General features: G+C 52.6%; 2 protein-coding genes across 5 annotated transcripts in view; one reads left to right on the top strand and one right to left on the bottom strand.

Moving 5' to 3' along the window:
- Positions 1–11,483, bottom strand: part of ZNF646 (zinc finger protein 646) — a 28,029-nt gene that overhangs the window by 8,365 nt on the left and 8,181 nt on the right. Inside the window, exon 1 of one of the 4 annotated variants that reach the window (XM_043454720.1) lies at positions 867–1,342. The exons of 1 other annotated variant lie outside the window; for it this stretch is intronic. The gene's annotated coding sequence lies outside the window, so the exon portion shown is untranslated. Of the gene's footprint in view, positions 1–386; positions 800–866; positions 1,343–11,483 lie in introns of those variants that run through there. 2 more of the 4 variants (XM_043454722.1, XM_043454719.1) reach the window with 2 other exon arrangements.
- ZNF668 (zinc finger protein 668) lies at positions 1,350–10,606 on the top strand. The gene is made up of 3 exons (XM_043454723.1): positions 1,350–1,462; positions 7,565–8,233; positions 8,681–10,606. Exons 2-3 carry the CDS (start codon positions 7,587–7,589, stop codon positions 9,891–9,893), a joined length of 1,860 nt encoding a protein of 619 aa, XP_043310658.1. The 5' UTR covers positions 1,350–1,462; positions 7,565–7,586; the 3' UTR covers positions 9,894–10,606.

Genomic DNA, 11,483 nt, shown 5'->3' with positions numbered 1-11,483 from the left:
AAGCATTACCATGTGCTAGGCCCTGTGCTAAATAAAGAAAATTCATTGTGTCACCTAGTTCTCACAACTCATTGCACTGCCTCTATTATTCCAGTTGACACACGAGGAAGCCCATTCACTCAATCTTCCTTCCAAAGCCCTTACTCCATAGCAGGCCCCCATGCCTCCTACATCACCTTGGCCTTCTCTTGACTCGGACTCTTACCCCCCTGGGGGCCCCAATACAACTCCTATCTCCGACTTTAAACCTCTTTGCTGAACCTGCTCCCAGAATTCTCACTTCTCACAAAGCCCCTTCGCTCAAGAGTCTCCTCTCCGAATCAACTACCAAAGAGGTCCTCTTGCCTCATTCATCTCCTCAGCCAGTTTTCTCTTAGGACCCCTACCTCACACCGGTGGCCCCTTCTCGTTCCCGCCGCGGGTGCGTCCGTTGGGGACCGCGAACGGGAGTGCGCCTGCGCAATGGGACCCTCACCCTAACTGCAGCCGCGCGCCCCAAAGGGTGGTTGTGTGGGGGCTCTCGCCCTCCCACACACGCACACTCTGCAAAGGCTCAAGGAAGTGGAAGAGGAGGGAAAGAGGGAAAGGAGAGGGGGGAAAGGAGAGAGGTAGAGGAAAAAGGGCGCAGCTGGCACAAACCAGCCGTCTATCGCCCAGCTCCGCGGACACTTCCTATTGTTACTAGGAAACAGGAAGTGTCCTAGCGTCAAAATCTTCCCCGCGAAACTTCCGCCTTAAAAATGCTTCTGTCCCGCCTCCAAGCAGCGGTTATACACAGACACATTTCCGGTGCTAGGAGAGAAGCAACTAACGCGCGACTCCGACCCCGCCCACGTAGGTCAAAGAGCTCGTTGTTCTGCACTAACCTTAGCCACACTTCCGGGAAGATCCGCTAAAATCGTTCCGGTGCAAATTGACTGAGCGCAGAAGAGGGGGAAAAAGCCTTCTGCAGCCCTGGCCTCAGTACTTGGGCGACACTTATTGTGGGGTTCCCTGAAAAACTTCTCAAGCCAGATGGAGGGAGCGTCACTTACTGCTTTCTATTAAGGCAAATGTTGTGGGATATAGGCAGATTTAGGTACTACAAATCTTGGACATGGCCTTTTTGTCCTCCCACCTTCTAGTTTACGGTGATCTAGCGCCACGCTAGCAATAGTCGGTGCATCCCGTAAACCTATTCCCGTATCCCTTGTCATTAGCGCCCAGAGAGACCCCTTGCAAGGTGTTTCTCCGCCACCTTCTCTTGGGGCTGCTCCGGCGAACTTTGTCTTCCTCCCTTGCCGGGAAAGCTCTCTTCCACTTCCGCTCGCCGGCCCCGCCTCCTGTCCCTCCCCTTCTTCCCTCCCCCCACCCCCCACCCCCCCGCTGGGTCCTAGCGCCTGCCCCTCCCTGGCAGAGTCCCGGGCTCTGTCGGTGAGAGGAGCTGCAGCTGACGCCACGGAACCGGCCCAACTCTCTTCAGGTAGGAAACGCCGGCGGGAAGATGCAGAGATCCTCGGGCAGCCCCAATGCAGACGCAGTCCGAGCAGGCCTCAGTTTCCCTTTGGGTGCCTAGGGCGGATGGGGTTGGCCTGGCGCGAGCGGTGCGGGCGGGGCGGGAGGAGTGCGGCCCCGGGAGGGCGCGGGCGGGCTCCAGGCCCAGCGGGTCCTAGAACCCGCCGGCTGTCCCGGCGGGCCGGCAGCGGCAGACGCCTGGGCTTAGGCGGCACGGCTGCCCGCGTAGTGCCGTGCGGACCCGAGGGTCCTAGAGCCCGCCATGTTGCGGGCTTTTGTCCCCGGCGCGCAGCCCGCCTAGCATGGTCCCTGGCGCTGGCGGCCCCCCCGCCCCGGTCGAGGTCCTGGCCGCCCCTCCCGCGGTCCTAGAGAACGCCATCTTGCAGGCCTTTGTCCAAGGTCTGGCCTTCGGTCCATTCATTTGTTCATTCTGTCATTCTTCGTTCACCTTTTTGCTGTGTTCTCCGAGGCCACGTTTTCCCAGGGCATTTCCTGAGAAGAGCCAGCCCAGGGCCCTGCCATGTGGGGTTGTCTGTCTGGCAGAAGCGCTGACACGTAGACAGTTGCAGGGAGCAAGATGCGCAGGGTTTCCGCAGCTCTTGGGTCTAACGCCATTAAAACTCCCACATGCCTTAGAGACCCCATTTTACTGATGAGGAAACTGAGACCCAGAGCGCCATGGCGCTCTTACCTCTACTGCCTGTTAAGTCTTCCTGAGGACATTGGGGAAGCAGGTAGTTGAAGAATGCAAAAAGAGTTTTCCCACTGGAGAAAGCAGAGGGAACTGCACATGGAGATGGATTTAGGTGGGGAAGTTTGAGAATTGTAGCTGGAGCTGAGGTCGTTGTCGGGCGGGGGTGGGGGGGGCACACTGCCACTAGAGGCGAGGCCGGAAAAGTGAGTTGGGATTACGTTGTGGACTGACCAGATTGGATGCCTAGGAGACGATTAGCTCTCATCTCTGCGTGGTTCACAGTTCCCCATCTGCCATCTCACCGGATCCCTCATGGCCTGTGAGGCCTTTTCGTGACTATTTCTTTAGACGTGTGGAGAGACTGAGGTCTGAGAACATTAAAAAAGTGGCTCTTTACTGTCCCTGCCCGCAGGGTTCTAGCTTAAACTGGGAATTAAATATCTGGATCCCTGGAGATAAGAGTCTTCAGGCAGCAGGAAGTCATCCCCCTCCTAAATCCAGTAGTAAACAAAGATAAGGCTCCCACACGAGAGCAGTGAATCCACTGGGATATTTGGACCTTGTGAACTTAGAAAGGCAAAGAAATTCAGTACAAACTCCTGTTATGGGGGAGGTGGAAGCTAGAGACCTGGGTTCAGATACTGTCTCAGAGGTTCATCTGTTCAGTTTATTTTGGGGCACCAAGCGTGGTTCTATTTGTAGAGGGTACAAAATAAAGGTAACTGGCTCTGTGCCAGCCTAAGCGCTTGCACTGGAGACAGAGAATTAACAACTGAACCATAAGATATGTAAGTGCTAGCAAAGCAATAATCAGGGGACAGAGAGCTGAAGTTTGGGAGGCAGACCACCTGGCTTTGAGTATGGGTTGTGACCATGACTTATTGCTTCCCTTCTGTGTGCCTCAGTATCCTTGTCTGTAAAATGGGGGAAATGGGGAAGACACTACTTAACATAGTCTGTTCAGTCTATAATAAGTCTGTTATATAACAGACTCTACCAAGTCTGACTGTAACCAAAACAAACAAACAAATGATAGCAGACTGGGAGCACAATGGAAGTTTATTTCTCATGGTTCTGGAGGTTTAGGTGTCCAAGATCAGGTGCTGGCTGATTCAGATCCTGGTGAGACCTCCCTTCTAGGAATATATATGTGACCACCTTCTAAGTTCTCACATGACCCTTTCTTCCATGCCTGCACATACTCATTCATAACAAACTCCTAGAAAGTCGTGAAGCTTAGCTTGAGTAGTACACATAAAATGCTTACGATGATACCTGGCCCTTGGTATATTTGCAAGAAATGTTATCCAGATGAACAACATGAAGGAGATTAAAGAGGAGGGGAACAAAGAGTGATTAGCAGGGATGCAGATAGCACTAAGAAAGGTGGTCAGGGGCTTCCCTGGTGGTCTAGTGGCTAAGACTGTCCTCCCAATGCAGGGGACCCAGGTTCAATCCCTGGTCAGGGAACTAGATTCCACATGCCACAGCTAAGAGTTCGAATGCCACAACTAAAGATCCTGCATGCCACATACAACACCTGGTGCAGCCAAGTAAACTTAAAAAAAATTTTTTTAAGTGTCAGGAAAACCCTCTTTAAGGAGCTGAGACCCAAATGGAATCAAAGAGATAGCTACACAAAGATCCTTGGGGAATAGTGTTTCTAGCAGTGGACACGGTTAGTGTGAAATCCCTGAGATTGGAAGGAATTTAGGTCTTTGAGGGTGGAAAGGGGGGAACCTGTGTGGGTGGAGCCTAGTGAGCCAAGGAGAGGAAAGTGGGAGATGGGATAGGCAGGAGTTAGGTAGTTCAGGGCCTTGCTGGCCATGGTCTTTGTCTTGGGAGCCCTGGAAGGTCTCATGGTTTGGCTAATAAACCTTAAGTAAATGAAGAACAGTAGAGAAAGAGCCCAGCCCAGTTCAGTTCAGTTGCTCAGTCGTGTCTGACTTTGCGACCCCATGGACTGCAGCCCACCAGGCCTCCCTGTCCATCACCAACTCCCGGAGTTTACTCAGACTCATGTCCATTGAGTTGGATGCCATCCCACCATCTCATCCTCTGTCGTCCCCTTCTCCTCCTGACTTCGATCTTTCCCAGCATCAGGGTCTTTTCAAATGAGTCAGCTCTTCGAATCAGGTGCAAAGAACAGTAGAGAAAGAGCCCAGCCCAGGGACTTGCAGATTTGGGTTTGAGTCTGGGCCCCTTGACTAGCTATGTATCCTTGGGTAAGTTTTTTCGCTTATTGAGGCCTTAATCTCCACATCTGAAGAAAAAAAAAAAAGTTAAAAATGCCTCTCTCCTGGAAGCTTCTGAAGATCCATGGATGTGTCTTTGGTTCTTAAATGTTAAATGTTGGTTGGGATGACCCAGAAAACATGTTTAGAATAGGTTTATGAATCCTACCCCATGCTCCCTGGATGATTATTCTCATGCCGGGAGCTCATAGAGTCATCACTGTAAGGAGTGGTGGGTGGAAGAGTCCTCTGTGAACAGGGAAGTGAGGAGCTGATAGTGGGGTTTCAGACAGGGCCTAGGCTACCTGGCCCTCCACTGCTGCTGGAGCTGATATCTTCTGGGACCAGCCTGGTGCTCCCCTCCCATTTTCCCTGGGAAGTGCTTTAGGACAGGTTTACCCCTCCAGCTATCTGCTTTCTGGCTTAGAGGGGGAGGTTGAGGCTCAAAGCTCAGAACCCCCAGGTCCAGCCCTCTGAGAGGGAGACAGAAACATAATGGGGGCTGGCTCTGGTCTCCAGGCAATTCTACAGGGATGTGAAAAGACCAAGGTGTAACCTGAGCTCAAGAGTTCTGGTCCCCACGGGGCTAGCCCAAGCAGCAAAGTCTGGGAGGGCCCAACAACCCAAGGCAAATTAAACACCTGGATTTCAAGTCTGCTGCATGAGTTATTAGCTATGTGATCATGGGTTAATCACTAACCTTCTTGGAACCTCAGTTTTGTTTTTAATAAATTTTATTTATTTATTATTTTTGGCTGTGCTGGGTCTTTGTGGCTGTGCACTGGCTTTCTCCAGTTGTGGCAACTGGGGGCTACTCTCTAGTTGCGGTGCTCAGGCTTCTCATTGAGGTGGCTTCTCTTGTTGTGGGGCACAAGCTCAATAGCTGTGGCACACAGGCTTAGTTGATCTGAGCATGTGGGATCTTCCCAGGCTGGGGATCGAACTCATGTGCCCTGCATTGGCAGGTGGATTCTTAACCACTGGACCACAGGGAAGTCTAGAACCTCAGTTTATTCATCTATAAAATGAGAATAAATAATCCTGATCTCAGAAAGCTATGAGAGAAAAAAAAGGTAGCACATGCAGCAAAGTGTCTGGCTCTGATAAGATTCAGTAATTGAGGGCAGTAATTATTATCTCATTCAGCCCTGCCCAACCCTGAGAAGTAAGTCCTGTTATTACCTCCCTTTTTTCAGATGAGAAAAATCGAGGTCCTGGAGCAGGAAGTACATTTCTCGGAGTCAGTGTACAGCTAGGAAGCGAGCAAGCTAAGATTCAAAGCCAGGCAGTTTGACTTCAGAGACTGCACTTAACCACAAAGCTACCTTGTTTCTCTGGGCCTCAATCCCTTATCTGAGAAAGAAGGTTAATGATAAGAACTTATCTCCTGGTGCCCATGTGAAGTTCAAGTGAGTTAATGCATGTAAAGAGCTTAGGATATTGTCTGTTATTTAGCAGGCACTCTGTACATATGAGCTCTTATTTTTATTAAGGAGACTGTCAGACTGTCCAGAGATGATCTGGAAGGGAGGTTGTGAGAGCCTCATCCAGGGATAAGCAGATCCCTTGGAAACTGTAGGTGGAATTCAGCCCTGGGGAAGGTGGGGCCTCAAGCCCTTAACTCACCCTCCAGTCCTAGGATTTAGTCGGAAAAGTACCAAAACCAAGCTGGGGGTGGAACAGAGCTGTGTAGGATGGGGGTCAAAAACCAAAGGGAGATGCAGGATGAGCTTCCTTTGGGAAGTAAGGCTCCAAAAGGAAGGATTGGTGAGATCCGTAACAGCCAGGAAGGATCTGGGAACTTGTGTGATGTGATGGAAGCCATGGGAAGTTCCTGAGTAGGGGACCGAGCATTACATGGCACCTTAGGGAGAAGACTCCAGCTGCCTGTGCACACTAGACTGTATAGGTAGGGAACAGGAACCGAGGCAGGGCCACTAGGCAGAAGGATGCTGATTCTAAAGATGCACGCCTTGCCACTCGCCCTCAGAGACTCCTGTATCCTCCCTGGGTCATAAATTAAAGCCACCAATCCCTGAGGTATACGGATGAGGAAACAGGCCCAGAAAGGAGAATCCTGACCTCTCACCTCCCAGTCCACCTTCTGGGCACACCTGGCTCCCCTCCCCTCTCCATAGTATTGTCCTCGCCCCCCATCCCTGGCTGCCCCCAGCAGCTGCTGCAAGCACTCCTTAAGTGGATCTGCTATAATCCTCTTCCCTTCATCCCCCAGGGAGGATGAGCTGGTGTTAAGACTAATGTAGCCATTAATCCTATTTCCTACCAGCCATGATCCCCAGGAGCAGCTGGGTGGAGGGTGTCTGGACTCTGAATGGAAAAAGAAGGGGCCATGGCTATAGCCGGATGTCCCAGGAGGCCAGGCCAGAGTAGATACATTGAGTAGGAGACAGAGGCTTCTAAGTTCTGCTAGCAATGGCTCAAGCCACTTGGAGAGTGACTGAACTCCCCATTACCAGAGTTATGGGAGCAAGAACCAAAGGGCCATTCCAGAACAGAGGGTGGACCAGGATTCCTATCTGGGGTGGAGTATCTTACAGCTGTGCGAGGCCAGAATTCTGTGTGAACAGTTGCTGCCTCTGACAGCTAACCAACCAGAAGGGAAAGACAAGATACACATGCTGCGGACCTACCCTTCCAGACAGATGATGCCAGTCACCACATTTAGCCTGCTGGCTCTGCCCTCCTCTGGACCCATGTCGGTCTTTCCTGAGCACTTAGAGACCTTCAGGCCAGACTCACATCTGGGTAGCCTCCGTGCCTGCAGCCTGGCACAGGTCTTGGACGCTGAGGTTAAGAACATGAAGATGGTGAGATGGACCGAGCCTGGGCCTTCTGGGAATGCCACAGGGCTTGGAGAAGCCCAAAGGCTGGGGAGAGAAGTGCCAGTGAACATTTGGATGATCCCAGCCTCCCCTGTCAGCTCCTCTGAGGTCACCTAGTCCAGCTCCTTTCATCAGTGAACGGACCAGAGGGGCAACAGGAGCACAGACAGGACATGCACCCGGGTGGGACATGCAGATAAGTTAAGAGTTCCTTCTGAGGCCTCCGAGGTCTTTGGTGAGGAGAGAGTCCTTGGAGAAATCGGAAAGGGGTGTGGCTCCTAACTTTGATTCTCTTGCAGAGAAGATCCGCCCATCGAGGCCATGGAGGTAGAGTCTCCGGAAGACCGGTCCCCAGCCCCCGGCTACAAGCGCTCTGGCCGCCGCTATAAGTGCCTGTCCTGTACCAAGACATTTCCAAATGCACCCCGGGCAGCACGCCATGCTGCCACGCATGGGCCTGCAGACTGCACTGAGGAGATGGCCGAGGCAAAGCTGAAGCCAGAGACAGACCCCAAAGCGGAAGATGCCAGCGGGGACAAGGTGTCAGGTGCAGCAGCCAAGCCTCGGCCCTATGCTTGCCCACTGTGCCCCAAGGCCTACAAAACAGCACCAGAGCTGCGCAGCCATGGGCGCAGCCACACGGGCGAGAAGCCCTTCCCTTGCCCCGAGTGCGGCCGCCGCTTCATGCAACCCGTGTGCCTGCGTGTGCACCTGGCCTCGCACGCTGGCGAGCTGCCCTTCCGCTGCGCGCACTGCCCCAAGGCCTACGGCGCGCTCTCCAAGCTAAAGATCCACCAGCGCGGTCACACGGGCGAGAGGCCCTACACCTGCGCCGACTGTGGCAAGAGCTTCGCTGACCCCTCGGTGTTCCGCAAGCACCGGCGCACGCACGCAGGCTTGCGACCCTACAGCTGCGAGCGCTGTGGCAAGGCCTATGCAGAGCTCAAGGACCTTCGCAACCATGAACGGTGAGGGAGGTGGACTGGGTGGGGGCCTCTGAAGGGGTTGGGAAGAGTGCACCAATAGGGTAAAGGCGTTGAGTCCCAGAGAGTGGAAGGAACCAATGGGAAGGTGAGTGGGATCTAGCGGAAGGATCTATGGGAGCTGGAGGGGGATCTGGCATATGATTGGCCTGGGTTCCTAGCACACAGAGAAAGGGACGCGGCTTTAATTTGGGCTGCTTCTAGGGTCTTTGGTCCACTGCAAGAGGTGCGAGTCGGGCCCGGGTCTGGGGCATGCAGGGATGGATCTGGACCCTACACCTGTCCTGAAGGCTTTTTAGTCTGGGGTACAGCGCTGTGGCCCGTAGACCAAGGCCCCAGAGAGGTTAGGGGGCCCTAACTAACAGTGCAGACAGGCAGCGGGGGTCAGGCAATGGGCTGCCACCTTCACACCCGGTCTCCGCACTCCCACAGGTCCCACACCGGCGAGCGCCCCTTCCTCTGCTCAGAGTGCGGGAAGAGCTTCTCCCGCTCTTCCTCGCTGACTTGCCACCAGCGCATCCACGCGGCGCAGAAGCCCTACCGCTGTCCAGCCTGTGGCAAGGGCTTTACGCAGCTCAGTTCCTACCAGAGCCACGAGCGCACACACTCGGGCGAGAAGCCCTTCCTCTGCCCGCGCTGTGGCCGCATGTTCTCCGACCCCTCAAGCTTCCGGCGCCACCAGCGGGCACACGAGGGCGTGAAGCCCTACCGCTGCGAGAAGTGCGGTAAGGACTTTCGGCAGCCAGCTGACCTGGCCATGCATCGGCGGGTGCACACGGGCGACCGGCCGTTCAAGTGCCTGCAGTGTGACAAGACATTCGTGGCATCCTGGGACCTCAAGCGGCACGCGCTGGTGCACTCGGGCCAGCGGCCATTCCGCTGCGAGGAGTGTGGGCGAGCCTTCGCCGAGCGAGCCAGCCTTACTAAGCACAGCCGGGTGCACTCGGGTGAGCGCCCCTTCCACTGCAATGCCTGCGGAAAGTCCTTCGTGGTCTCGTCCAGCCTGAGGAAGCACGAACGGACCCATAGAAGCAGCGAGGCCACAGGGGCTCCCCCGCCACAGGAGCTGGTGGTGGGGCTGGCACTGCCGGTCAGCATGGCTGGCGAGGGCTCCGCCGCCCCGGCATCAGGGGCGGCGCTCGGAGACCCTCCAGCTGGGCTGCTGGGGCTGCCCCCGGAATCGGGTGGTGTGATGGCTACCCAGTGGCAAGTGGTGGGCATGACGGTGGAGCACGTGGAGTGCCAAGATGCAGGGGTTGGGGAGGCTCCTGGTCCCTTGGGGGCGGCAGGTGAGGTGGGGGGTGAGGAGGTGGATGAGAAACCACCCCAGTTTGTGTGCCGGGAGTGCAAGGAGACGTTCTCCACGCTGACATTGCTGCGACGGCATGAGCGCTCCCACCCAGAGCTCCGGCCCTTCCCCTGCACCCAGTGCGGCAAGAGCTTCTCAGACCGGGCTGGGCTGCGCAAGCATAGTCGCACCCACAGCTCTGTGCGCCCCTACACCTGCCCCCACTGCCCCAAGGCCTTCTTGAGTGCCAGCGACCTGCGCAAGCACGAACGCACCCACCCTGTGCCCATTGGCGCCCCCACGCCCCTCGAGCCCCTCGTGGCTTTGCTAGGAATGCCTGAAGAGGGACCAGCCTGAGGTCCAGGTCCCCTCTGCCACACTCCTGGGAACCCTGCCCCTATGAGGTGCTTCCCGAACCCCCCTTTGCCCCAGCTCACTCTTAGACTTCAGATCCATCTCTGCGCCCAGGCAGCTAGCTCATCTTCCTGACAAAGCTGGGGACAGTGGTGGCTGGTAGCAGTTGGTGGGAGACCTGGCTCCCTCTGAGCACCACTCATTAAAGCATTCACTTGACACTGGGTTGTCTTCTGTGTTCTGGTTGTGGGTAAGTAACAGAGGAGTTTGGGCACCTGATAAGGTTTAGTGGAGATCCCTGGACTGACAAGTTAGAAATTAGAAGGGTCTTTGGGTGCACTGTTTTCTCTAAATATGTTTTCAGAATATCTTGTGATGAAGGGTTCCATGGTCAAGTAAGTACCGGGAATTCCTGTACCTTCTTGGGAATTCTTGGTGATCAAAGTATATTAAAGTCATTGATAAATCCTGCAATGAACAAATCTGTTTAGCTTTCTTTAGCCCATACTTATTTAACCTTTTACTGAGAGTTCTACTTCTGTCTTTTTACAGATAATAAACCAAGGCCAAAGTTATTATATTTCCTGTAAATTACAATAACAGACTAGAAAATATACTTGGAGTCCCATTTTCAATAACAACAAAACCCATAAACTACAAAGGAATAAAGCTCACACAAAAAACATACCAATCCTACATGAAGAAAATGGTATCTCTATCCTGAAGGATATAAGACCTAACTGAATGAAGACATAACCATGTACCTGAATGGAAAGATACTATTAAAAGCTGTTGATTCTCAGTTTAATCTTTAAGTTCATTGCCATTCAAAAGGATATTTTTAACAGAACTTGAAAATCCTAAATTCCTGTGCAATATATATTTTTAAAAACAGTGGAGGTGATATATTTGACACTAAAGTAATTTTTCAAAGACCAAAAATGGAAAAACAAAAATGAGGCCCTACAGTGTAAATTGGTACAACCTCTTGGAAAGACAATTTGATGTTTATCAAAAGTTAAATGCCTTGTGATGTACGTGATCATTATGCTGTACACATTAAACACAGTATGTCATATCTCAGTAAAACTGGAAGAGGAAAAAAGAAGCAAGCAAACAGATTTTTTAAAAAGTAAAAGGACTTCCCTGTCGGTCCAGTGGTTAAGACCCCTCACTTCCAATGCAGAGGGCATGGGTTTGATCCCTGACTGGAGAACTAAGATCCCACAAGCCATGCAGCACAGCCAAAAAAAAAAAAAAAATGCATACACTTTTCGACTCAGCAAATACACCTCAAAGAACTTACACCACAAGTTTCTTTTTCCAATTCTGTGACAAAACTGAAAATGAAACATTGTTCAGTGCAGCAAAATATGTGATGACTGGGAACACCCTCTGTGTCCATTACAAAGGACTAAAAGCCACTGTAAGATATATTATGCAACAGTTTTCAAAAAAATTAGGCTTATCAATCTGTCATTGAATAATATCCCAAAAAATGTCAAATGAAAAAGTGCAAAGCAGTGTGGTTAGAATCCTCCCATTTAGGCCAAATTACTCTTAAGTGCTCAAATGCAAGCTATAGAGTATTTC

This window comes from Cervus canadensis, chromosome 32 (genome assembly GCF_019320065.1).
Source record: "Cervus canadensis isolate Bull #8, Minnesota chromosome 32, ASM1932006v1, whole genome shotgun sequence".
In the NCBI taxonomy this organism is placed as follows: Eukaryota; Metazoa; Chordata; class Mammalia; order Artiodactyla; family Cervidae; genus Cervus; species Cervus canadensis.
The sequence above is the reverse complement of the archived record's forward strand: the minus strand, read 5'-3'. Positions and strand labels throughout refer to the sequence as shown.

Excerpts from the sequence above, each read along its gene's own strand:
- ZNF668 (XM_043454723.1), top strand. The coding sequence starts at position 7,587 with ATGGAGGTAGAGTCTCCGGAAGACCGGTCCCCAGCCCCCGGCTACAAG. Across the intron at positions 8,234-8,680 it reads GACCTTCGCAACCATGAACG|GTCCCACACCGGCGAGCGCC; the intron begins GTGAGGGAGGTG and ends GCACTCCCACAG.